The following is a 27,032-nucleotide window of genomic DNA, read 5'->3' as shown; positions in this document are numbered from 1 at the left end:
CAATTCCAAAAGAATAGAGGGAAGTTCCAAAGCCCCAAAACTCCTCAAAACAAGCAGTGACTTCCAAGTCACAATCCCCAACACATAACACCTGTGGGGGGGAGACTAAGCAATTTTTACAAACATTAGGAGGAGATAACAACAGACACTTGGGTACTGGCAATTATCCAGCATGGTTATTGTATAGAATTTCTCACATTCCCTCCAAACGTTCCACCGAAAACACACAATATGTCAAAACAACACATGGATCTTCTAGGACTAGAGGTCCAGGCATTGCTACAAAAAGGAGCAATAGAACTAGTACCAATTCAACACAAAGGAACAGGAGTTTACTCTCTGTACTTTCTCATACCCAAAAAGGACAAAACACTGAGACCTATATTAGATCTCAGAACATTAAATACCTACATCAAATCAGACCACTTTCACATGGTGACATTACAAGACGTAATCCCACTGCTCAAACAACAAGACTACATGACAACACTAGACCTAAAGGATGCATATTTCCATATACCAATACATCCTTCACACAGAAAGTACCTAAGATTTGTATTCCAAGGGGTACATTACCAATTCAAGGTGTTGCCATTCGGAATAACAACTGCGCCAAGAGTTTTTACAAAATGCCTGGCAGTTGTAGCTGCGCATATCAGAAGGCAGCAAATACATGTGTTCCCGTACCTAGACGATTGGTTAATCAAAACCAACACACTAGAACGGTGTTTACAACACAAAAAGTACGTCATAGAAACCCTACACAAACTAGGTTTCTCAATCAACTACACAAAGTCACACCTTCAGCCGTGTCAGACACAGCAATACTTAGGGACAACAATCGACACAGCAAAAGCGATTGCCACTCCAAGTCCACAAAGAGTACAAGCATTTCACAATGTAATACAGGTCATGTATCCAAACCAAAGTATACATGTTAAAATAGTAATGAAACTCCTAGGCATGATGTCCTCATGTATAGCCATTGTCCCAAACGCAAGATTGCACATGCAGCCCTTACAACAGTGCCTAGCATCACAATGGTCACCGGCACAGGGTCAACTTCTAGAACTAGTGTTGATAGACCGCCAAACATACACCTCGCTTCAATGGTGGAACAATATAAATTTAAACCAAGGGCGGCCTTTTCAAGACCCAGTGCCTCAATATGTAATAACTACAGATGCCTCCATGATAGGGTGGGGAGCACACCTCAATCAACACAGCATTCAGGGACAATGGGACTCTCGGCAAAAACAGTTTCACATAAATCACTTAGAACTATTGGCAGTATTTCTAGCGTTAAAAGCATTTCAACCAATAGTAAGCCACAAACACATTCTTGTCAAAACAGACAACATGACAACAATGTATTACCTAAACAAACAGGGAGGAACACACTCAACACAGTTGTGTCTCCTGACACAGAAAATATGTCATTGGGCGATACACAACCACATTCGCCTAATAGCACAGTTCATTCCAGGGATTCAGAATCAATTAGCAGACAATCTCTCTCGGGATCACCAACAGATCCACGAATGGGAGATTCACCCCCAAGTACTACACACTTACTTCCAAAATTGGGGAACACCACAAATAGACCTGTTTGCAACAAAAGAAAACGCAAAATGCCGAAAATTTGCATCCAGGTACCCACAAGATAAGTCTCTGGGTAATGCGTTATGGATGAGTTGGTCAGGGATATTTGCATACGCTTTTCCCCCTCTCCCACTCCTTCCATATCTAGTAAACAAGTTGAGTCAAAACAAACTCAAACTCATAGCACCAACTTGGGCAAGACAACCTTGGTACACAACACTACTAGACCTCTCAGTAGTGCCTCATATCAAACTACCAAACAGACCAGATCTGTTAACTCAACACAATCAACAGATCAGACACCCCAATCCAGCATCCCTGAATCTAGCAATTTGGCTCCTGAAGTCTTAGAGTTCGGCCACTTAGACCTTACACAGGAATGTATGGAAGTCATAAAACAAGCTAGAAAACCAACCACTAGACATTGCTATGCAAATAAGTGGAAAAGGTTTGTTTATTATTGCCATAATAATCACATTCAACCCTTACACGCATCTGCTAAAGACATCGTAAGCTACTTGCTACATTTGCAAAAGTCAAAACTAGCTTTTTCATCCATTAAGATACATCTTACCGCAATTTCAGCTTACCTGCAAATTACCCACTCAACTTCACTGTTTAGGATACCAGTCATAAAAGCCTTTATGGAAGGCCTAAAAAGAATTATACCACCAAGAACACCACCAGTTTCTTCATGGAACCTCAACATTGTCTTAACACGACTCATGGGGCCACCTTTTGAGCCCATGCACTCATGTGAAATGCAATATTTAACATGGAAAGTTGCATTTCTAATTGCCATAACATCTCTAAGAAGAGTCAGTGAAATCCAAGCATTTACCATACAAGAACCATTTATTCAAATACACAAGCATAAAGTAGTTCTACGGACAAATCAAAATTTTTTACCAAAAGTCATATCACCGTTCCACTTGAATCAAAAAGTAGAACTACCAGTGTTCTTCCCACAGCCAGATTCTGTAGCTGAGAGAGCACTACATACATTAGACATCAAAAGAGCGTTAATGTACTACATTGACAGAACAAAACAAATTCGGAAAACAAAACAATTATTTGTTGCTTTCCAAAAACCTCATACAGGAAATTCAATTTCCAAACAAGGCATTGCTAGATGGATAGTTAAATGCATTCAAACCTGTTATCTCAAAGCAAAAAGAGAACTGCCTATTACACCAAGGGCACACTCTACTAGAAAGAAAGGTGCTACCATGGCCTTTCTAGGAAACATTCCAATGATTGAAATATGTAAGGCAGCCACATGGTCTACGCCTCATACGTTTACCAAGCACTACTGCGTGGATGTGTTAACAGCACAACAAGCCACAGTAGGACAAGCAGTACTACGAACTTTGTTTCAAACAACTTCAACTCCTACAGGCTGAACCACCGCTTTTGGGGAGATAATTGCTTACTAGTCTATGCAAAGTATGTGTATCTGCAGCTATACATGCCATCGAACGGAAAATGTCACTTACCCAGTGTACATCTGTTCGTGGCATGAGACGCTGCAGATTCACATGCGCCCACCCGCCTCCCCGGGAGCCTGTAGCCGTTTCGAAGTTGATCTTGAACATTTGTACATTTGTAAATATATCACTTTAAACTACATTATGTACATACATGTTTACTCCATTGCATGGGCACTATTACTATAATACACAACTCCTACCTCACCCTCTGCGAGGAAAACAATCTAAGATGGAGTCGACACCCATGCGCAATGGAGCCCAAAGGGGAGGAGTCCCTCGATCTCGTGACTCGAAAGACTTCTTCGAAGAAAAACAACTTGTAACACTCCAAGCCCAACACTAGATGGCGGGATGTGCAAAGCATGTGAATCTGCAGCGTCTCATGCCACGAACAGATGTACACTGGGTAAGTGACATTTTCCATATATACACACATACATATACATGAATACACACACATATGCATATACAATACATAATTAGAACCATGGGTAAAAAATACTTAGTCAAACAGGTTTAAAGAGTGTGTGTATTTTATTGTTATGACATAGTAGCAATACATATTTTCTAAAGAAACTATAAATAAATAGAAATATACATATAATCGGAAAAAATATTTATCAACATAGGCATATGCAGTTCATAGTTGTTTGAATGAGGTGGTTATGAAGTAAAGAGCCAACTCTTGTTTAGTTTTCTGAAGACAAGAAAGTTATCTGTGGCTCTTATAGTTGGGGGTAATGAATTCCATAGTTTGGCTGCTTGGACGGAGAAAGATGTACCACCTATAGTCTTTTTCTTGTATGGTGGTGTTCTAAGGCGGGGTGCCAATCTTGAGCGGAGGGTTCCTTGTTGGATGTATTTGGTCATTTTCTTTCTGATAAAAAGCGGTCCTGTTCCATGTATAGCTTTGTGGGTGATACAAAGCAGCTTGAAAGTGCATCTTCTGGCAATGGGTAACCAGTGTAGTGCTCTCAAGGCAGGGGAGATGCGGGCTTGCGGCTTTATATGTAACAGTAGCCTGGCTGCAGAATTCTGGATAAGTTGTAGTTTTTTCATAACAGATAGAGATGATCCATGGTAGAGGCTATTGGCATAATCCAGTTTGGATAGTACAAGCGAGATAGTAGCTTGCACCTTGTGTAGAAATCCGAGGTGGGGGAAGATGCGTCATAAAGTCTTTAAGGTGATGAAGCTTGTGCGTTCTAATTTGTCTACTTGGGCATTCATAGTTAACTTGGAATCCATGGTGATTCCTAGGTTTTTAACTTCCTTGGATAGTTGAGGAGGTGGTCTGAGATCGTCAGGCCAGACGCACAGAGGGTCATAATTTTTCCAGTCACCACATATGAGTATTTCTGTTTTGGAGGTATTTAGTTTGAGATGGCTCCAGGTCATCCACTGATCAACGGCTCTGAGGAAACTGAAGATTTCTGAGTTTTCAATGTTTTTGGGGCATTCAAATTTAAGTAGTATTTGTGTGTCATCTGCATAGTTGTAGCATGTGAGATGGAAATCATTGATCAGTTCTGGAAAAGATATCATGTAGATGTTGAAAAGCAAAGGTGAGATGATTGACCCTTGGGGGACCCCTGCTTTTGTGAGGTAGGGTTCGGACGAGAAGGGGGGCGAGTGGATGATATTCGATCTTTTTTGAAGATAGGAAGTAATCCAGTCAAGTGCAATCTCTTGTATGCCGGCTTTGTGGAGTCTTTGAGTTAGGGTGTCATGGTCAACCGTATCAAAGGTAGCTGAGAGGTCCAAGAGAAGTAGTGCAGCAACTCCATTTCGGTCGACTGTGTTTTTAAGATCGTCCCAGATTGCCATGAGTGCCGATTCAGTGCATCTTCCTGGGCGGAATCCAGTTTGGAAGTCTGAAAGTATAGAATTGTCTTCAATGAATAGTGACATTTGGGCGAATGCTGCTCTTTCTATCAATTTGCCCAGGAAAGGTCCATTTGTGATTGGTCTGTAGTTGTTGGGGTCTTGCGGGTCTAGGTTTGTTTTCTTTAATAAAGGTCGTATGTATGCCTTTTTCAGGTCTGCAGGAAAAGTCCCTGAAGTTAAAGAGTTGTTGATGATTCTTCTTACAGGTGTGGCAGCAGAAGTAGATAGAAGGATGTTCTTGAAGATTTGTAGTGGGCAGGGGTCAGAGGGGCAACCAGAAGGTCTGCTTGCTTTGACCAAATCCATAAATTCATCCTGGGATATTTGTTTGAAGGACTGTAGAGGTTGGGATGGTTTATTCTTAAAGGGTATTTTAGGAAAGGGGTTGGTGCTGATGGTTTTCTTCTGTTTTAAATAGGAGTCCAATGTGTCTGCCTTGGTTGTGTAGTGAGTTGCCAATTTGTTTGTGAAATCTTGAGTAGTGGGATGACTTCCTTCCATGCATGTAGGTTTTCGAAATTCATTGAGAATTTTATAAAATTCCTTGGTTGTAGATTAAGCATTTTGAATTCTGTCTGAGTAGTATCTTTTTTTAGCTTTTTTGATTGATGATTTGTATATCCTGTTAAGTTTGTGTAGCTGCAGTTTGTCTTGACTGTTGTTTGTTTTGAGACAGGTCCGCTGCAACTTTCTGATTTGTTGCTTTATCTTTTTAAGTTCTGTGTTTCTCCAAGGTGTTGGTTTTCGTTTGTCGTGTTTAGTTTTTCTGAGTGGTATTAGGACATCAAAAGCTTCCTGTAGCCACTCAAAGTTTTGGTACAGAATTAATTGTATCTAGATCTGTGTTTGCTGTTAGTTGTGTTTCTAAGTAATCCAAATTGAGTTTGCTCCATGGTCAATAGGTGTATGTATGTAAGTAGTTGTGGGGTGTGTTGATTTGTGGAGTTGTATGTCGGAAAGTTATCGTATGGTGGTCTGACCAGGTGATTGGAGTGATGCTATGAATAGTAACTAGTTCAGGCTTAGCAAAAATGACATCTAGGATGTGACCAGCGATGTGTGTGGGATTGTGTACAATCTGATGTAGGTTCAATGCGAGTAGGCCAGTGGTGATAGCTTTTGGATGGGGCATATTGGGTTTGTCAAACCAAATGTTTAGATCCCCAAGAATGCATAGATTGGAGTATAGTGTAGTAAGGTTTGAGACTGTGTCTAGAAAAGCATCTGGGAAAGTGGAGTTGTTAGGTGGAGGTCTGTAAAGGAGGAGAAAGTTACAGGAGGAAGTTGGAGTAGGGTGGCATCTGGTAAGGAGGGCTTCACAACCTTGTATGGAGATGTTGTCTGATTTCCTGAGGTTCACTGCCTGTTTGAATATAATAGCTAGTCCACCTCATCTCTTGCCTATACGGTTTTGAGTGATGGTTTGATAGCCCGGAGGAACGGCTTCGTGCAGCACTGGTGCCATGTCATCTCCCAACCAGGATTCAGTAATGAATAGTAAGTCAGGTTGTGTGTCTGTGAGCAGGTCGTAGATAAGGTGCTTGTTTTTTTAGAGTGATTGAGCATTTATGAGCAGGCAGTTTAGAAAAGGTGTGTTAGTGGTAGTGTTGTTTTGTTTAGTAGAAGGGTAAGTAGTGTAATCTGAGCTTGAAGCAGGAGTGTTGCTAGTTGTGATAACTGTTTGAGGGTCACAATAGTCTTGCTTTTCAACATAGTGTTCCCCTTCCAGCAGGTTAAGGAGGCATTTTGTTGGGTCTGTGTGTGTGGGTGGTGGACTTGGTGGCTGAGAGAGCCATGAGGAGTGTACTGTTTTTTGTAGGGTAGTTTTATTATGTAACAGACAAGGGGATGCGAGGTTGGTAGGAGTGGCATGTTTTTTATTGTGTTTGCGTTTGTTTAGTGTGGATGGAGTATGGGTTAGGGGTGGTGGAGGAGCATGTGAATCATGATGTAAGGCTCTAAATTGTGCAATGGAGGAGAGGCGAGTGAATGAAAGTTGCTGGGTTGGGGTGCTTGTGGTAGGTGTTTTTGAAGAGTGGGGGGGTAGGGGTGGGGATAGGATGGAATTTGTATTCTTTGTGTAGTCCTGGGGGTGGGAGTGGGTATGACGATGAGTGTAATGTAAGTTTGTGTTGCTTTGATGTGCTGATGTTTGTGGTTGGTATTGTTTTTGTGGAATAATGAGAGGGGATATTGGTGTAGTTGTTTTTGGTGAGGGATTTGTATGTGAGTTAGTGTTGCTGAGTGGAATATGAGTGTTAGATGGGGTGTTGATGTGTTTTGGAGATGAATGTATGAGGTGTGTAAGAGGTGATGGGTGTGTGTCAGGGGAGTTAGTATTAGTTGCGATGCCTGGAAGAAGTAATATGTGTGGTGGAGTGAAATGTTGGGATTGTATGGTTGTGTGTAATTGGTGAAGAGAGGGGAAGAGTGTTTGTAGATGATGTGTTTGAAGGCACGGTTTGGGCACTGTTATGACGACAGGTGGTCTGTGTGGAGCGAACAATGGATAGTGTTGTTGGTTAGTATGAGCAGAGTGTGTGTATCTGGAAGGCTGAAACTGAGAGAAATGTATGTTGTAGTTTTGTATTGTGTGGGTGATGGCAGGTTGTGTTAGTGGGAGTGGACAGAGTAGTGTTGGCTGTGAGAATGAAGGAGTTTTACTGTTAGTAGCTGTGGGGGGTATGTGTATATGTGTTGTATGCAGGGTATTGTGTTCGGTGATGGGGCAATGCAATCTGTCTGTGGTCAGTTTGTGATACATGTGTTGGATGTCTTTGTAGAATATGTGTTTGCATGTTGAGGATTGTGTAGGGGCAGAAACCATTCCTGGTCAAATATGAATTGGGCAGCATTTCTGGCCCTAGTCCCTACCTGTCCTGAACAGGCCCAAACAGACAACGGCCCTTGGCCTCGACGCCTGGGCTGAGACGCCCTGAATCCTGGCCTTTTATAGCCCTACTGGCCAATAAGAAGCTTGTCCTAACCCTAGCCAATCCAATTTCAAGCCCTGTTTCAAACAACTAATGGGAGACCCAGCCCTAATCACCAATCATAGCCCTATTCCTAACCACCAATCACAGCCCCACCCTAAAAACAGTAACCAATCAGGATCCCAGCCCTATCCTCCAATGGGATCCCAGCCCTATCCTCCAATCACAGCCCTAGAACCGACAGCCAATCAGAATCTCAGACCTATCCACCAATCACATCCCTAGAACCAACAGCCAATCAGAATCTCAGACCTATCCACCAATCACAGCCCTAGAACCAACAGCCAATCAGAATCTCAGACCTATCCACCAATCACAGCCCTAGAACACACAGCCAATCAGATTCTCAGACCTAGAGCCAACAGCCAATCAGATTCTCAGACCTATCCACCAATCATAACTGCAGCCCTGGATACAGCAACCATTGAAAGACCAGCTCCCAACAACCTATCACAACAGCATATGCAACAACCAATAGGAACTTATATAAGGAGCAAGTTAACTGAACCCCAGTCCCTGTGGTCAGGGGAAAGGCAACTGCTGCTCTATTCAGAATCTCCTTGGATACAGACAGGCTGAATCCACACTTCCAAGCTAGCAGAGTCTACTTTCCAGGTAAGGGGGAGACTGTTTAAGATACAAACACTGCAATAGTGCTGGGCGCACACTCTAAAATCAGGCTTTTTTAAAGGCAAAAATACAGGGGGGCAGACAGTTTTTAAGCACAATTTAAATCACACAAACAGATTAAAACAGTCTCCTAAAAGACACACACTGCAAGATGTATGTAGCCTTTTTACTTAGGAGAGAAGAGGAAAAAAAAAAAAGGGGGGGGGGGGTGGTGCCACACACTAGCAAGGCAATTCACACAAGTCACGGCAAAAACGATTTTCAAATAAACACCACTTTAAAAGAGGCCAGGCTGCCTGAAACACATAGACTCCACAATAGAACACACACAGGTAGCTGAAACAAACAATTTTGAACAAATAATACTGTTTACCCAGAAAATTCTCTGGGCTCCTTACCTTGGTCTTTTTGAAATCCTTGAACACTGGGCTGTATCAGGACACAGGGGAGATGCGCAGAGGCCCCCAAAATGGAGGTGGCTGTCTTGGGCTTCCCTCCACAAACTTAAGGGCCATGGCGCAGTGAGGATTTTTTTTTTCTCTCTCTCTCTCCCCACCCTTCATCCTTCATTGGACACACTGAGACTACGGGGAGCACATCTGTGGGACCAAGGGCCTGAAGCGGAGACACCAAACTGCCATGGCTGACCGGTGGGGGCCCAGACACAGGCCCACATAGTAGACGGAGAGGGCGACCTGCTCACAGAACTGGGACACTGGGATGCCCCCCAATATCACAAACTAATCAGAATGACTAGGCCGTTTTGTTGGAGATATCAGCCTTAACACTGACCGCTGTTGCCGCAAAAAAAAAAAGGGGGCGCTCTTTGAACTACGAACCCCTCTATCAGTTGGGGCTGCTGCTGATGTAGAATGGCTGGCCCGTATGGAGTGATTTTCCACTGGATCGTGGGTGCATATCTCCTGGAGAATCCTGAGGTGTAAACCACACACTGGAGTATTGATCCAATCCACAGTGGAGAGACACTGAGCGGAGATCATGGCGGGGAAGTCCAAGACAACTAAGGCCCAGGAACGTCCTATACCCGCGGTACTACCGGGTGGGCAGCAAACAATGCCCAATCTACAATCCCTAGAAACCACGCGACAAGCCCACTCGACCCAATTTGAGAAAACTCTGCAAGCGATCACGGACACTAATTCCTCGTTAGAAAATAGAATTGACACAGTATCCCAAGATCTCAACCTGCTATCGGTGGATCACCGCAATCTGTCGGAGAGAGTTGGAACAGTGGAGGACACGCTGGGCGGGCTGGACCCATTGGTCGCAGAGCACCAGAAACAAATCCAACGCTTGGACTCTGAGGTGAAGGTCCTATGGAGATGTGCTGAGGAAGCTGAAGGCAGGTCACGCCGCAACAATGTCCGCTTCTTGAGATTTCCCGAAAGATCGGAAGGGTAAAACTCCAAACTATTCCTGGAACAATGGCTGATCAAAAAAGTACTGCATGGTACCCCATCGAAGTTTTTCTCCATTGAAAGAGCACACAGAGTCCCGGGGAGACTACCAGCTCCAGGGCTACCGCCTATACCGATGATTGCAAGATTCCTAAACTACAGAGATCGGGACGCGATACTTCAACATTTCCACAATAAAGGCCCTGTTTGATATGAGGGTTCCTCTATCACTGCATACCCGGATTTCACCCAAGAAATACAGCGACAACGCAATTCCTACATGAAAATCAAGCAGCTCCTCCGCGAGCACAGTATTAAATATGCCCTGATGTTTCCTGCTAAACTGAGAGTGATCTCGGATGACCGAACGCACGTGTTCACCACCAATAAAGATGCTTGGACATAGATGCACGCCAAAGGTATGGCACAGCCCCAGGAGGGAACAGGTGATGGAGATAGATGGATCACATCGCCAGCACTGAGGAGACCCAGGAAGAGCTCAAAGGCACAACCTTTCGAAAAACAAGCTGCGGCCAAGAGAGCAAAAGTGTTGAAGGAAGCGACTTTGCACACGCAAAACTCCTTCGGTCTGCTACAGGCTAATCTAAGTGACCATATGGACTCAGATTCGGCTAGCTCTGACTCAACTGTTCTGGAGGCACTGAGAGGTCCGAAGCTCACACCCAGATCTGCAGATGCATTGTGATTGCCCAGGGGAAAGAACAGTGGAACTGCCTTATTCCTTATTGAGCCCCGCGGCATTACAATGGAACCCTGGGTCCGAGGGGCTGAGCAAGACAGAAAAGACACTGCCTTTAAATATAAGTATTAGCTGGTTAGCCTTCTCTTTCTGCACACTTGTGTCATATAATACTGAGCCTAAAGTGATAGAGAGGCCAGACACGCCGGAAGCGCCGACGCGTGCATTTCCTGCCTCAATGTTGGGGGCCCCTTATAAGGGCCACCTCCAAATATTAACATGACTCCCCAGAAAATATCCATATGGATACAGTTTTTCACTGTTAGAAGTGTGCTGTGTTTTTTGCTATCCAAGATGGCAGTTAGAAGAGAACAAGTATATCATAGTTGTTGGGGGGTAGAGGGGATGTGTAGAGGGTGGGAATGGTTTTGTTTATGTTCATTAGGTCTGCCTAAATTGCAAAGTATTCTACTACAGCTGTTAGTCTAAAATGAATCTAAAAAATGGAACAGAATAATTTGTCGCACAACTGAAAATCGGATCATAACACACGCACAAACATTTTACAACAGAACACGGTCCAGGGTGCAATCTGCGCTATGCATGAATACAACATAATCACGTGGAACGTGCGAGGTATGGCGGTGCAGGGCAAGAGAGACCAAATTCACACCCGCCTCAAGCGTCATAGGATACATATCGCCATCTTACAGGAGACACACCTATTGGAAGCTGATTTGGGGGCACTAAGGGGGCGCTGGGGAGGACAGATTTTGGGCACATCATACTCGGGCTATGCAAGGGGGGTGTTGGTGTGGATAGCACAGGGGGTACCATATGTTCAACACACCCATATGATAAATCAAGGGGGCAGATATGTGTTAATAGAGGGGCAGTTAGATGGCAGACAACTCACGATAATAGGGATCTACGCCCCTAACACAGCGTTGACTGCATTTCTTCGTACACTGACACCAGTGTTGTTAATGAATCCCGACGCGCCAGCCGTGTGGGGAGGCAACTTTAGTAGTACACCGGATATATTGCTGGACAGATCAACTCCACCTCGGGTTAGGTTGACACACAGGAGCGTCACTAGTCCACTGTTGACATGGGCGGGAGACATGAGATTATATGATATTTGACGCATTGGACACCCGACGCAAAGGGAATACTCATTCTACTCTGCACCCCACAAGGTATACACCAGGATAGATATTATATGGGGGACCCCAGATATATGCTCCCTGATCAAGGACTCTGGATACTTGGCCAATACACTGTGATCACTCCCCGCTAATTATGACACTCCGATGTGGTAGGAGACGCTCCGTGATCCCAACTTGGCGCTTGCAAGTGGAGTCTCTCCAGGATCAGGCTTTTAGGGAAGAATTGAACACAACAATAAGACAGTACTGGGAAACAAATAGGGGCTCTACAGAAACAAGAGCAATGGAATGGGATGCTCATAAAGTTATGTCTATCCTTCCTCTGGACAGAGTACAAGCAGCATTTTTTAAGCTAGTCCGTAACATGCAAAATGGGGACAGTACCTCATGGGTGACTTAAGTGGCATCACATGTTAAAAGCATAGGTTCCCAAGGTAGAGGTGTTATTGTCATCAAGGAATGACCAACTTGTCATTCCTCCCTGATCTTCCAAAACCTGTCGAGAGCACGACTGAGATTCTTCCTGTTTCAGTGGCAGAGTAAAATCTCAGACCAGTGGGTGCTTTATTTCATCATCCATGGATGTTAACTCGAGTTATACACCACTCTGCCCAGAATACCAGAACGCCCGACTGCTCGACTCTATTACAGGATATTCAATTGCTCCTTCTCAATGGGGTCATCAACCTTGTCTCACCTGATCAGAGAAGTCTTTGAGTGTGTTAAGAATGTACCAATTCAGTATGGTTAACAGGCGGTTTATTGTCCAAAGAAGAGGCCCCGACAAAAGTAAGCAGCACAGCGCTCCTCGCACCTCCCGTCCCGAGTTTCACCCAACGTCCCCTCCGAACCTGGAATGCCTTCTGCCCGTTGCTATGCTCGGAACAGTGACACGTAGGGAAAATGCCCGTGTCACGGAGCGCGAGCATCGCAACAGAGTGCAGTCGTCTAATTTCTTAAAGTAAGCTATACTGCCAGTCCTCGATTTCGCAGGGCTCAACCCTACATCACATCTAATTAATTAAAAATGACTACTCTGCAGGACGTCATTCCACTTCTTCTGCATTGTTTTACATTTGTTTTATCACAGATCTGGCATTTATGAGAGCACAGAGGATTTTGTCTGTAATACTGTTCAAGTAGTTAGGTGATTTAGCAGCAGACTTTTTCTCTTCAGTTATGCTAGTTGGAAGCTCTGAGCTAATTATTCCCTCTCCACAATGAGGGCATGGTACATTCTATGTGCCAAACACAGCAATGGGGTTTATGCAAGGACAGTCTGCAGCTTTGTTAATAGTGTTGAGTGCACGAAGCTCACCTGAAGTGTAACCTCTTCTTTTTTTTTTTTTTTTTAACCGGACAATCGGGTGCAGAATCTGCAGGGGTGCTGGCGCTCAGCACGATCCGGGTGCAGACGGGCCCAGATGGGCTTATCTTTGGTAGGCATGCAGCGCATCCGCTGATGCCTTCTATGCTGAGTTAAATATGCAAGGGGGGTGCGGTGGAGGGTGAGGGGTGGCGGCTGCGTGTCACCCGGCACTTTGACGTCGTGATAAAACAGGTGGGTAAACAATTAAACTTTCTAGGGTCCTGCAACCCCACAGTTCACTCGCAGGCTCTCCTGTGTGGGACCTATACTGGTAAAGAAATGATAACTAAAAGAAGAATGTGAAGATGAAATCATAATATCAGTTAAAACGGGGAAATGCAGCCTTCAAACCTGACGCCCACTTTTGTAGGAGCCAGACACCCCCTAAAAACCAGCACGGAGCATGCTTATAAGGAATTAGAATAATGACTACAAGGTGTGTGTTTGAAAGTGGACTTCTTGCACCCTGCTTGGGCCCGTGCATATGACAGAGAGGCCTTTCAGTATCGGAACATGCTAGTGTATATATGTAACACAACAAATCCTCTCCTGTCCTAAAACCCTTAAAGTATATGACCATTTACCAGGAGGAGGATGCTGTCTCCAAATGAACGCTATCTCATGTGTGCTTTCATTTGCAATCTTTCTTTTAATCTATTTTCATGAGGCCCTAAGAGTGTTGGCTTACCTTAATTGTCAGCTGTGACACTGTCAGAGTGCCAGCTGGAGGTCAAACACATATAAAAGTTCATAAACGCAAATACTTAATAATATAGGAACAGAAAGTTAAATTGTGAAAAGGCTACAAAAAAGATCTTTGCTGAATAATATAGTGCTCTGTTGGTGCCCTCACCCACCACACTTCTCCCCCCGCCACCATAAATAAACAGGTGTCCTATGTGTCCTCCATCGCAAAAGACAAAGAAAAGAAAATAATTAAGTCGATATGTGGCCAAGTGGAAGGATATTGATTTTAATTGCTAAAGAAATAACACAAATGTTTGAGGACGCTCAAGAGTGGAAGGAAATATTGCCATGAGTTTGGCTTAATCATTGTTTGGTTATTTTAGCACTTTTGAGCTATCCCTTCTGATATGACCTCTGATGTTTTTCTTTACTTTATGATCTCACACTTATCTGTTTTTTTTGTACACCTTAGGATTTAACTTTTTCGCTTTTATGCTTTTGACAAAGGCCATCCTTGGGGTTTGGCTTCTTGTGATTAAAAAAAATAATGTATTTCTAGTCATGTAACATACTTTTTCTGTGATTTCCTTTTAGTGATGGCGACATTACAGCTGCCTGCCACAAATCTCTCTAACCTGGCAAATCTACCTCCTGGTACGAAACTCTACCTCACTACCAACAGCAAGAATCCTTCAGGGAAGGGGAAACTGCTACTGATCCCTCAGGGGGCCATACTCCGAGCCACAAACAATGCCAGTGAGTAGCCAGAGCAAATGGACGACACATAAGATCTTCTGTCTCTGTCTTTGTTCGCAGTGACTATCAGTCACCCTAAGACGGTTGTTTTTTTGCTTCAAAGTGGAAAGAAATAGCCAGTATGTGAGGAGATCGGATGTAGTTATATAATGTTAAGCTATCAATTGTAATTTGTTAATCATCACTTTAAATTACATTAGGCTGAATGTAAAAAACGTTAACCCTGTCCTGCAAAGAAAAATAAGAAAAAAATGGTGCCATAGACTTTGCTTTTGACTTGGAGAAAATCTAGAGGAAGTCTGATCATTCTCTTTTAAAGAATTAATGGTTCTATCATGTTTTGAAAGCCTATTTAGTCTGTCCATGAATATAGCGTCAGCAGCAGCAATTCTTGAACACCAATTACTGTTCAGGTTTTATTTTACAACTGACTTTGAAATTTGAAGATAACTTTTGCCTAAACTCAAACTCCTTCAGAAATTAGGTTTTGTCTTTACATTTTTCTCATTGTTTTTAAAGTAAGGGCTTGATCACTTTTGTTGTCCTGTTACACCGAACCTCATGAGTTTCATCCAGCATTTTCATCACAGTGCTAACTCTCTTTGAGAAGTACCTTTCATGTAGTGGAAACAAATTCTTGAAACAAACACATGCTTTGCTTGGTTTGTCTTCGGGACTCCCATTCCATTGAAAGTTGTGAGGTTTGTTGGTACATGTTTAAGAGGTTGAAGGACACCAAGTTCCTGTCAGCTGAGTAGAATTCCTGAGGAGGTTATTCCCTTGCTGCCATTTTCGGGCATGCTCCTCATCAGACTCCCGTGATATTGAGATATTTGTTGTTGGCCACATTAGGCAGTCGTGCCCCTCATTATTGAAGGACTATACTCAGTTGGAGTCCAGTCTTTCAAAACTCGCCGTACCCAAAGTACTCCTGCCTTAGGATGTCCAGCTTGAAATAAATAACTAGGATGTTCCACAAGAAAAAGCAGTACAACTTTAACAGGGAGCATCTGATTGGCAGTTTCTTGGGCTCTTCTGCAATATGAACATTAATTTGTTGTCAGTTTACCCTGCTCTTCCAGATTTTGAACTTTCGCATGAACGTTTAAAGAAATTAAACTTGCTAGTTGTCTGCTCCAACTCTTTGGCTCTGGGCTACCATATCTTTTGACATTCAGGGTTGATGTGGCCAAGCATTTTGTTATTTCTAGGAGCATGACCCAGACCACTGTAGACTACTAAAGGATCAGAAGTAGGAGCTCTGGTAATTGTTTGGAGAAGGTGACCATGTCAGTTCAGTTCCACAACCTTCATTTCGGCTCAATAGCCATAAAAGCACATGTAAAAAAATAAAATCTTGTTATTTTATATATATATATATATATATATATATATATATATATATATATATATATATATATATATATATATTCAATGGCATTTGTAGCTGCAGATACACATGCTATGCATATTCTGCCATCTAGTGTTGGGCTCAGAGTGTTACAAGTTGTTTTTCTTCGAAGAAGTGTTTTCGAGTCAAGGGATCGAGTGACTCCTCCTCTTCGGCTCCATTGCGATTGGGCATCGACTCCATGTTAGATTGTTTTCTTTCCGCCATCAGGTTCGGACGTGTTTCTTTTCGCTCCGATAGTTCAAGTCAGAAAAGTTCTACAACTCGCTAAATTCTCGTGGTATTGTTTTGATCGCGTACCATCATCCATCGACACCTCAGTACCGTCGGATCAAACATCTTTACTCGCCCTTCGGGGCGTCCGCGCCCAACTCTGGCCTAGTCGGGCCGACCGCGTGGAAGTCTCATGGACCGGACCCCATTCCGCTTTTGTCCGCGGTGCCACGCAAAATTTCCCTACACAGACCAGCATCTCGTCTGTAATCTGTCTCTCCCCAGACTATCGAGAGGAAAATTGTGAGGCCTGCAGATCCTTCTGTTCGAAGAAAACTCTCCGAGACAGAAGAGCACGAAGACTTGAGATGGCGTCGAAGAGCACCGAACGTCTCGACGTTGAGGAAGAGGAGATCATGTACACTGCAGTCTCCGTCCGAGGGTCCGACTCCGAGCAGGAGTCCGAGGAGGACAGACTGGTCATGGCAGGACAGCACATGAGTACGCCTGCCCCTGTCCCAGCCAAGCCCAAACATAAGGCCTTGGAAACGCCACTGCCGGAAGGCCATGGCTCGACCCGTAAAAAGACCTTCGGTGACCAACCAACAACTTCGGCACCGAAAAAGGCCACGCTACCGAAGCCTTCGGACTCGAGCCGAAGCTCTGTCTCCGAAACTATCAAACATCGATCCTTTGAGTCGAGACCTCGAAAATCGATTTCGTAACCGAGGCCAACATCCACTCTTAGCCTTTCGATCCCGAAAAAAGCAGCTTCGGGGCCCAAAAGGCCAGTTTATACGGAGGAATATGGACTTTTGCAAATACTTAAAGAAAGCCATAGAATTTCGGAGGAACACTCACAAATGGAGGATATAGATGAAATGAAAGCCAGAATTCATATTCATAAGGTCACTGGCAAAATTATAACTGCACCTTCTCTGAAGCCTAAGAGGAAGTTAGCCTTTCAGGAACAATTGGACACTGCTCAGCCACAGGCTAAAGTGCCAAAGACTAAACAAGAATCTTCACCTCCTCAATTTTCTCCTCCTCAGTCTCCTCCTCATTCTACTCACTTGCTTGTCTCTCCTCCTACTACTCCCACACCTGTACAATCTCCTGTAGATTCATTTGATTCACAGCAAGACAATGTGGGTCCATGGGATCTGTATGATCCAGATCCCATTCCCAGCCCAGACTGCTATCCCTCCAAACCATCACCAACGGAGGATAGCACCGGATATACTCAGGTTTTCACTAGGGCGGCATCCTACCACAATGTCGCCATGCACACTGAGCCCTTGGAGGATGATTTTCTTTTTAACACATTATCCTCTACACACGCTACTTATCAGTCCCTTCCCATGCTTCCAGGCATGTTAAAGCACACCAGATACTACAAGAGCCAGTCAAGGCTAGGATAATTACTCCCAGAGTGGAGAAAAAGTATAAGCCACCTCCCTCTGATCCAGCCTTTATTACACAACAACTGCCTCCTGACTCTGTAGTCGTAAGCGAGGCCAGAAAGAGAGCCAACTCCCAGTCATCTGGGGATGCACCCCCACCAGACAAGGAGAGCAGAAAATTTGATGCTGCGGGCAAAAGGGTAGCATCGCAAGCAGCCAACCAATGGAGGATAGCCAACTCCCAAGCTCAATTGGCTAGATATGATCGGGCCCACTGGGATGAGATGAAGTATATCATACAACATCTCCCCAAAGACCATCAAAAAAGGGCACAACAAATAGTCGAGGAAGGGCAGGCTATTACAAATAACCAAATCAGGTCAGCCCTAGTTTCTGCAGACATAGCAGCTAGAACAATTAACACTGCTGTTACTATACGGAGACACACACGGCTTAGGTCTTCAGGGTTTAAGCCTGAAATTCAACAGACAGTCGCTCACCCTGCCGCTGCAGCTCCACCAGCCCAGGCTCCTGAGACCTCCTAGCAAGCCCAGCGAATTCACAGTAAGTACCCCACTGCCCAGCCCCTCGCCCTGCCCCGCGCTACTCACCTCCTCTCCTGCTTCTTTTCTTCATCTCTGTTCTTCCTCTGTGCTCTTCTTCTGTACTCTTCATCTGTACTCTTTTTGCTTTCCTGCTCCCCGTCTTCTGTCTTCATCTGTGTTCCTCTTCTGTGTGCTTCTTTCTCTCTCCTTTGCACCGCGACCTGCGTGTGCTTTCTTCTTCTGTGTCCCTCTTCTTGGCTCTTCCCTCTGCTGCTCTTCGCTCCTCTTCTTCTTTACCTTCTTCTGTGTTCTTCTCTCTTCTGCTCTTCCACTCCTCTTCTTCTTTACCTTCTTCTGTGTTCTTCTGTCCTTCCGCTCCTCTTCTTCTTTACCTTCTTCTGTGTTCTTCTGATCTTCCGCTCCTCTTCTTCTTTACCTTCTTCTGTGATCTTCTGTCTTCTGCTCTTCCCTCTTCTGCTCCTCTTCTTCTTTTACCTTCTGCTTGGTTCTTCCCGCGTCTGCCCTCCTGCTCCTGTCTCGTCTCCCTGACCTCCCTCACTCGCCACCCCCTCTGTAACGCCCCCATCTACCTATCGCTCTATCTACCTATCTCTCTATCTTCCCCCTCACTCGCCACCTCCTCTGTAACCCCCTGTATCTTCCTATCCTTTCACTCTATCTCTCACCCTCACCCTAATCTATCTTCTACCTCTCACCCTCACCCACCTCCACCTCTATAACCCCCCCTCCCCTATCTTCCTAACTTTCCTCCTAACTTTCTTCCAAAACTCCCCGCCACCCTGAACCCCACCTCCCCCATCTTTTCTCCCCTCTACCTGTCCCCCCTCCCTCCGCTTTCCCGCCACCACCTCCTGCACGCCCCCGCCCCCCCAGCTCCCATTCGTCGCCCCACTCCCGCCCCCAGCTGACCCCTCCTCCCTCTTATGGCGGCCGCTGTGCGACCGCACCCAACGGGCGCGCCGCTGGCGCGCCAAAGGCAAGCCCGCACCCGGCCCGCGAACAGCGCCACGACCCCTGGCCCTCAGCACTCCCAAACCCTGCAGCACCGCTACGACCCCATCGCCCTCAACCCAGGGCGCTCCAGTACCTGCTTCCAAGCCAACCCGAAACGTACCCACGGACCCTTCGCATGTCACACCTGCAAACTTACCTTCCACCACGAAACAACCACGACCACCAGCCCACGCGCCATCAACCACCTCAAATGCATCCTGATCAACGCTCGATCCGTCCACAAGCACGCCGTTGAACTCTGGGACCTCCTGGACTCCACCGCACCAGACGTCGCCTTCATCACTGAGACCTGGATGAACGCCTCTTCGGCCCCCGACATAGCCACAGCCATCCCCGAAGGCTACAAGATTTCCAGGAAAGACCGCACCAACCAAGTAGGAGGAGGAATTGCCATTGTCTTCAAAGACTCCATCAGCATCACCACCTCCACTGAAGACACCCCCCTCGCCGCCGAACACCTGCACTTCCAGATCCGCATAGACCCCAGGACCACCCTCAGAGGATCCCTCATCTACCGTCCCCCCGGACCGCGCGCCCTCTTCAGCGACTCCATCACCGACTTCATCTCCCCGCACACCCTCACCTCGCCAGACTACATCCTCCTCATCGACCTCAACTTCCATCTAGAACAGAACAACGACCCCAACACCACCACCCTACTCGACAACCTCGCCAACCTCGGCCTCAAGCAACTGGTGAACACCCCCACCCACATCGCCGGACACACGCTCGACCCCATCTTTTCCGCCAGCAAACACGTTTCCTTCAGCCACGCCTCCGCTCTACACTGGACCGACCACAGTTGTGTCCACTTCACCTTCCGACGCGAGACTCGCCACCTCCGCACTCAAGCCATCCCTCGTCGACAGTGGAACAAAATCCCCGAAGAACAGCTTTTCTCCATGCTCATTGACAACCAACCCACCCTCTCCGCCGACCCTAACGATGCAGCCCTCAGCCTCACGAACTGGATCACCAACTGCGCAGACAAATTCGCTCCCCTCAGACGCCTTCCAAGACAGTCCAACACCAAAAAATCTCTCTGGTTCTCTGACACCCTTAAGGAATCAAAGAAAACTTGTCGTACCCTCGAAAAAGCCTGGCGTAAGGACCACACCGCAGACAACATGACTGCCCTCAAGAACGCTACCCACGAACACCACCACCTGATCCGCGCAGCCAAAAGGAATTTCTTCACAGACAGACTGGACAAAAACAGCCACAACAGCAGAGAAGTCTTCAACATCGTGAAAGAGCTCACCAACCCCAACGCCAACGCCATCACGCCCTCACAAGACCTGTGCAACTCCCTCGCCACCTTCTTCCATCGTAAGATCACCGACCTACACGACAGCTTCGGACACCAGACCCAGCCGACCACCACTGAACCCACACCCCCAGCCATCACCCTCAACGCCTGGACCCACATCAACACAGAAGAGACCAAAACCACCATGAACTCAATCCACTCCGGTGCCCCCTCGGACCCCTGCCCACACTTCATCTTCAATAAAGCCGACGACATCATCGCCCCGCACCTCCAGACCATCATCAACTCCTCGTTTTCTTCTGCCACCTTCCCCGAGAGCTGGAAACACGCTGAAGTCAACGCCCTACTGAAGAAACCTACGGCTGACCCAAGCGACCTGAAGAACTTCCGCCCCATCTCGCTTCTCCCCTTCCCTGCCAAAGTCATAGAGAAGACCGTCAACAAGCAGCTTACCAACTTCCTTGAAGACAACAAGCTTCTCGACCCCTCTCAATCCGGATTCCGAGCCAACCACAGCACTGAAACCGCCCTCATCTCAGTCACAGACGACATCAGAACCCTGATGGACAACGGTGAAACAGTCGCCCTCATCCTCCTCGACCTCTCGGCGGCCTTCGACACCGTCTGTCACCGCACCCTAATAACCCGCCTCCGCTCCACCGGGATCCAAGGCCAGGCCCTGGACTGGATCACCTCCTTCCTCTCCAACCGCTCTCAAAGAGTCTACCTCCCTCCTTTTCGCTCAGACCCCACCAAGATCATTTGCGGCGTCCCACAAGGCTCCTCGCTCAGCCCGACACTCTTCAATGTCTACATGAGCCCCCTCGCCGACATCGTACGCAAACACAGCATCATCATCACCTCCTACGCCGACGACACTCAACTGATACTCTCCCTCACCAAGGACCCCACCAGCGCAAAGACCAACCTGCAAGATGGAATGAAGGACGTCGCAGATTGGATGAAACTCAGCCGTCTGAAACTGAACTCAGACAAAACGGAAGTCCTCATCCTCGGTAACACCCCGACCGCCTGGGACGACTCCTGGTGGCCCACGGCCCTTGGCACTGCACTGACCCCCTCAGACCACGCGCGCAACCTCGGCTTCATCTTGGACCCACTTCTCACCATGACCAAACAAGTCAACGCCGTATCCTCCTCCTGCTTCCTCACCCTCCGCATGCTCCGGAAGATCTTCCGCTGGATCCCCGCCGACACCGGAAAGACCGTGACCCACGCCCTCGTCACGAGCCGCCTGGACTACGGCAACACCCTTACGCTGGGACCACCGCAAAACTCCAGAAACGTCTGCAACGAATTCAAAACGCCTCCGCCCGCCTCATCCTCGACATACCCCGCAACAGCCACATCTCCGCCCACCTGAGACACCTGCTCTGGCTTCCCATCAGCAAAAGGATCACCTTCCGTCTCCTCACCCACGCACACAAAGCCCTCCACAACAAGGGACCAGAATACCTCAACCGTCGCCTCAGCTTCTACGCTCCCACCCGTCTTCTCCGCTCCACCAGTCTCGCTCTCGCCGCCGTCCCTCGCATCCGCCGCTCCACGGTGGGTGGGAGGTCCTTCTCCTACCTGGCGGCCAAGACATGGAACACCCTCCCCACCATCCTCAGGACCACCCAGGACCACTCCGCATTCCGGAGACTCCTCAAGACCTGGCTCTTCGAGCAGCAGTAACCCCTTCCCCCTAGCGCCTTGAGACCCGCACAGGTGAGTAGCGCGCTTTATAAATGTTAATGATTGATTGATTGATTGAATATGGCATTTAATCAAAAACAGCTTTTTGGCCCCGAGGTAGACACGGCTACTGAGAAAATGAAAAAAGATTCAGACACTGCTAAAGCCATGGGTGCTTTGTATACAACGCAATACAGGGGGTCCTTTCGGAAACCTCAATACAGAGGTGGATTTAGAACCCAAACACCTGAGGTATCCACCTCACAATCAAAGTCAACCTACCAACCTCAATACCAACGAGGTGGGTTTAAAAGCAATTACAGAGGCCAATACCCCAGAGGCAGTGGAAAATATCAAACAACCAAACAAGCCTCACATCAACCAAAGCAGTGACTTACTCCATCTACTCCCAACTCACACCTCACCTGTGGGGGGAAGACTGCAAAGGTTCCACAACAGTTGACTAACCATTACAATAGACAACTGGGTATTATCTATTATCCGCAATGGCAATTGCATAGAATTGGCACAAATTCCCCCAAATATTCCACCAAAATCACACAATCTCTCCACCCAACATATCTCAATGTTGCAAGAAGAAGTAAAATCTCTATTACTCAAACAAGCAATAGAGCTTGTGCCACAACATCAAATAGGAACAGGAGCTTACTCACTGTATTTCCTCATCCCCCAAAAAGATGGAACCTTAAGACCAATATTAGATCTCAGAACTCTCAATCTTTACATCCTGTCAGAACACTTTCACATGGTAACACTACAGGATGTGTTCCCACTGCTACAGCAGCAAGATTTCTTGGCAACATTAGACCTCAAGGTTGCATATTTTCACATACCCATCTAGCCAGCGCACAGAAAATACCTCAGGTTTGTAATTCAGGGAAAACATTACCAGTTCAAAGTGTTACCCTTCGGGATAACAACAGCTCCCAGAGTATTCACAAAATGCCTGGCAGTAGTAGCTGCCTATCTAAGAAGAAAACATATTCATGTCTTCCCATATCTCGACGATTGGCTAATAAAATCCAACAGTCATACACAGCGTCAAAACCATACACATTATGTGATACAAACCCTTCAGACCCTAAGGTTCTCCATAAACTACCACAAATCGCTCCTACACCCTGTGCAAATTCAACAGTATGTAGGAGCCACACTAAGTACATAAACAGCAATTGCAAGCCCAAGTCCACAAAGAATACAAGCATTTCACAATGTATTGGCACAAATACAGCCACACCAGCGGCACACTGTCAAATTCATAATGAAACTGTTGGGCATGATGGCATCATGTATCGCCATTGTCCCACATGCAAGATTAAACATGCGGCCTTTACAACAGTGCCTTGCACAGCAATGGTCACAGGTACAGGGTCAACTTCACGATCTAGTGTTGATAGACTGGCAAACATGCATTTCACTTCAGTGGTGGAATTCCACAAACCTAAACAAAGGCCCTGTGCCTCAGACCATACTTACAACAGATTCATCAATGATTGGCTGGGACACACACACCTCAACTATCACAATATTCAAGGACAATGGGACACCAAGCACAAACAGTTTCATATAAATCACCTAGAATTGCTAGCCGTATTCATAGCACTCAAAGCTTTTCAGCCTCTTCTCACTCACTAGAACATCCTTATCAAAACAGACAACATGACAACAATGTATTACCTAAACAAACAAGGAGGGACCCATTCATCCTAAAACTCCCTCCTAGCCCAAAAGATTTGGCAATAGGCAATCCACAACAACATTCACCTGGTAGCACAATACATTCCAGGGATACACAATCAATTGGCAGATGCTCTCAGCCGAGATCATCAACAAACACACGAGTGGGAAATTCATCCCCAAGTGCTTTAAACATACCACTGGAGAACACCAGACATAGACCTATTCGCCACCAGCGAAAACGCAAAATGCCAAAACTTCGCATCGAGGTACCCTCATCCTCTATCCAGAGGCAATGCTCTATGGATGAATTGGTCATGGATATTTGCTTACGCTTTTCCCCCTCTCCTGCTCATCCCATTTCTAGTCAACAAACTGCGTCAAATCAAACTCATACTTATAGCACCAACGTGGGCACGTCAACCCTGGTACACAACACTATTAGATCTGTCAGTGGTACCAGACAAGAAAAATCCCGAACAGACCAGATCTGTTAACAAACTAATCAGGCATCCAGATCCCAAAATACTCAATCTAGCGATTTGGCTCCTGAAGTCATAGAGTTTGGATATCTACAACTACCAACTGAGTGCATGGAAGTAATTAAACATCAAGAAAACCCACTACCAGGCAGTGTTATGCAAACAAATGGAAAAGATTTGTGTATTACTGTCAATCTATACAAATTACCCCTCTTTCAGCATCAATGCAAGACATTGTAAGTTATTTGCTTCATTTACAAAAGGCAAATTTAGCCATTTCGTCCATTAAACTACATCTCACTGCAATCTCTGCGTACTTGCAAAATATACAACACAGCTCTTTATTTAGAGTCCCTGTTATCAAAGCCTTCATGGAAGGATTAAAACGTATCATTCCACCTAGAACGCCTCCAGTGCCTTTGTGGAATCTAAACATAGTGCTCACACGACTTATGGGTCCACCATTTGAACCAATGCACTCATGTCAGGTTCAATACCTAACATGGAAAGTTGCCTTCCTAGTTGCAATTACTTCATTAAGAAGAGTTAGTGAGATCCAAGCTTTCACAATTCAAGAACCGTTGATACAAGTACACAAACATAAAGTTGTAGTTCGAACAAACCCAAAATTTCTCCCAAAAGTTATATCACCGTTTTATATCAAACAGTGGAACTACCAGTCTTCTTCCCACAGCCAGACTCTGTAGCAGAAAGAGCCCTACATACATTAGATATTAAAAGAGCCTTAACGTATTACATAGATATTACAAAATCATTTAGGAAAACCAAACAGTTATTTGTGGCGTTCCAAAAACCATATACTGGCAACCCAATTTCAAAGCAAGGGTTAGCTAGATGGATAGTAAAATGTATCCAAACATGTTACCTAAAAGTTAAAAGGCCAGCTATTAGTTACACCTAAAGCACATTCCACATGGAAAAAAGGGGATACAATGGCTTTCTTAGGTAACATACCAATGGCCTAAATTTGTAAAGCAGCCACTTGGTCCACACTGCATACATTTACCAAGCATTACTGTGTAGATGTGTTAGCAACACAGCAGGCCACAGTAGGGCAGGCTGTACTAAGAACACTATTTCAAACAACTTCAACTCCTACAGGCTGACCACCACTTATGGGAGGTAAAACTGCTTTGTAATCTATGCATAGCATGTGTATCTGCAGCTACACATGCCATCGAACGGAAAATGTCACTTACCCAGTGTACATCTGTTCGTGGCATGTTCCGCTGCAGATTCACATGCACCCTCCCACTTTCCCGGGAGCCTGTAGCCGTTTAAGTTCAACATTCACGTGTACATATGTATATACATATATATTCCATTTGCATGGACATCTCTTTTCTTTATACTCTATCACTCCTACCTTACCCTCTGCGGGAAAACAATCTAACATAGAGTCAATGTCCATGCGCATTGGAGCCGAAGAGGAGGAGTCACTCGATCCTGTGACTCGAAAACACTTCTTCGAAGAAAAACAACTTGTAACACTCCGAGCCCAACACTAGATGGCAGAATATGCATAGCATGTGAATCTGCAGTGGAACATGCCACGAACAGATGTACACTGGGGTAAGTTACATTTTATATATATATATATATATATATATATATATATATATATATATATATATATAAAGAGGAGAATTGTCCTGACAAGCGTGTTGTGGCGCACTTATTTCACCTGTGGTGCTGATTGAAGGCAGGACGTCCGTATTTCAAAAGAAGGGGATTTCTCTTTCACTTTGTCAAGAGAAAAGAGAAGAGAACCGCACTCCGTCGTTGTGCAATTAATAATTAAACTTTTATTCCATTCGTGGGATTACAAGGTCCGGTGTGACCGAAACGCGTCAGGGGATTCCTGTCTTGTTTGTTTGTAATCCCACGAATGGAATAAAAGTTTAATTATTAATTGCACAACGACGGAGTGCGGTTCTTTTCTCTTGACAAAGTGAAAGAGAAATCCCCTTCTTTTGAAATATATATATATATATATATATATTTGATGGCGTGTAGCTGCGGCTACACATACTATGCATAGGTCCCGCCATCTAGTGTTGGGCTTGGAGTGTTACAAGTTGTTTTTCTTCGAAGAAGTCTTTTTTTCAAGTCACAGGATTGAATTACACCTCCTTTTGGTAATAGTGTGCATGGGCATGCATCGACTCCTTTGTTAGATTGTTTTCTTTCCGCTGTCTGGTTCGGATGTGTTTCCTCTCGCTCCGAGACTTTCGAATCAGAAACCTTGTACTAACTTAATTCTACTGTTGGTATTGTTTCGATCGCATTTCCATCTGTAATCCAGCCGAGAGTACCTTCAAAAACCAGAAAACAGCCTTTTGAGCGCTCGCGCCCTACTCGAGAATGTTCAGACCTACCACGTCATAGCCTGATGGATCGGACTCCATTCCGAATCTGTACTCGATGCCACGCAAAATTTCCATATAAAGATCAACATGTGGTATGTAATCTCTGTCTCTCTCCCGAACATCGAGAAGAAGACTGTGCAGCTTGTCGGTCGTTCCGGTCGAAAAAGACACTGTGTGACCAGAGAG

General features: G+C 45.6%; 1 protein-coding gene across 2 annotated transcripts in view; it reads left to right on the top strand.

Moving 5' to 3' along the window:
- YEATS2 (YEATS domain containing 2) overlaps nucleotides 1-27,032 on the top strand; it is a 1,667,962-nt gene that overhangs the window by 762,735 nt on the left and 878,195 nt on the right. For both annotated transcript variants that reach the window (XM_069213699.1, XM_069213698.1), the window contains one exon: nucleotides 14,540-14,701. In XM_069213699.1, coding sequence (XP_069069800.1) covers nucleotides 14,540-14,701 — 162 coding nt within the window. The remainder of the gene's footprint in view (nucleotides 1-14,539; nucleotides 14,702-27,032) is intronic.

Source organism: Pleurodeles waltl, chromosome 11 (assembly GCF_031143425.1).
Source record: "Pleurodeles waltl isolate 20211129_DDA chromosome 11, aPleWal1.hap1.20221129, whole genome shotgun sequence".
NCBI classification, from domain to species: Eukaryota; Metazoa; Chordata; class Amphibia; order Caudata; family Salamandridae; genus Pleurodeles; species Pleurodeles waltl.
This window is presented reverse-complemented; position numbering and strand designations above follow the sequence as displayed.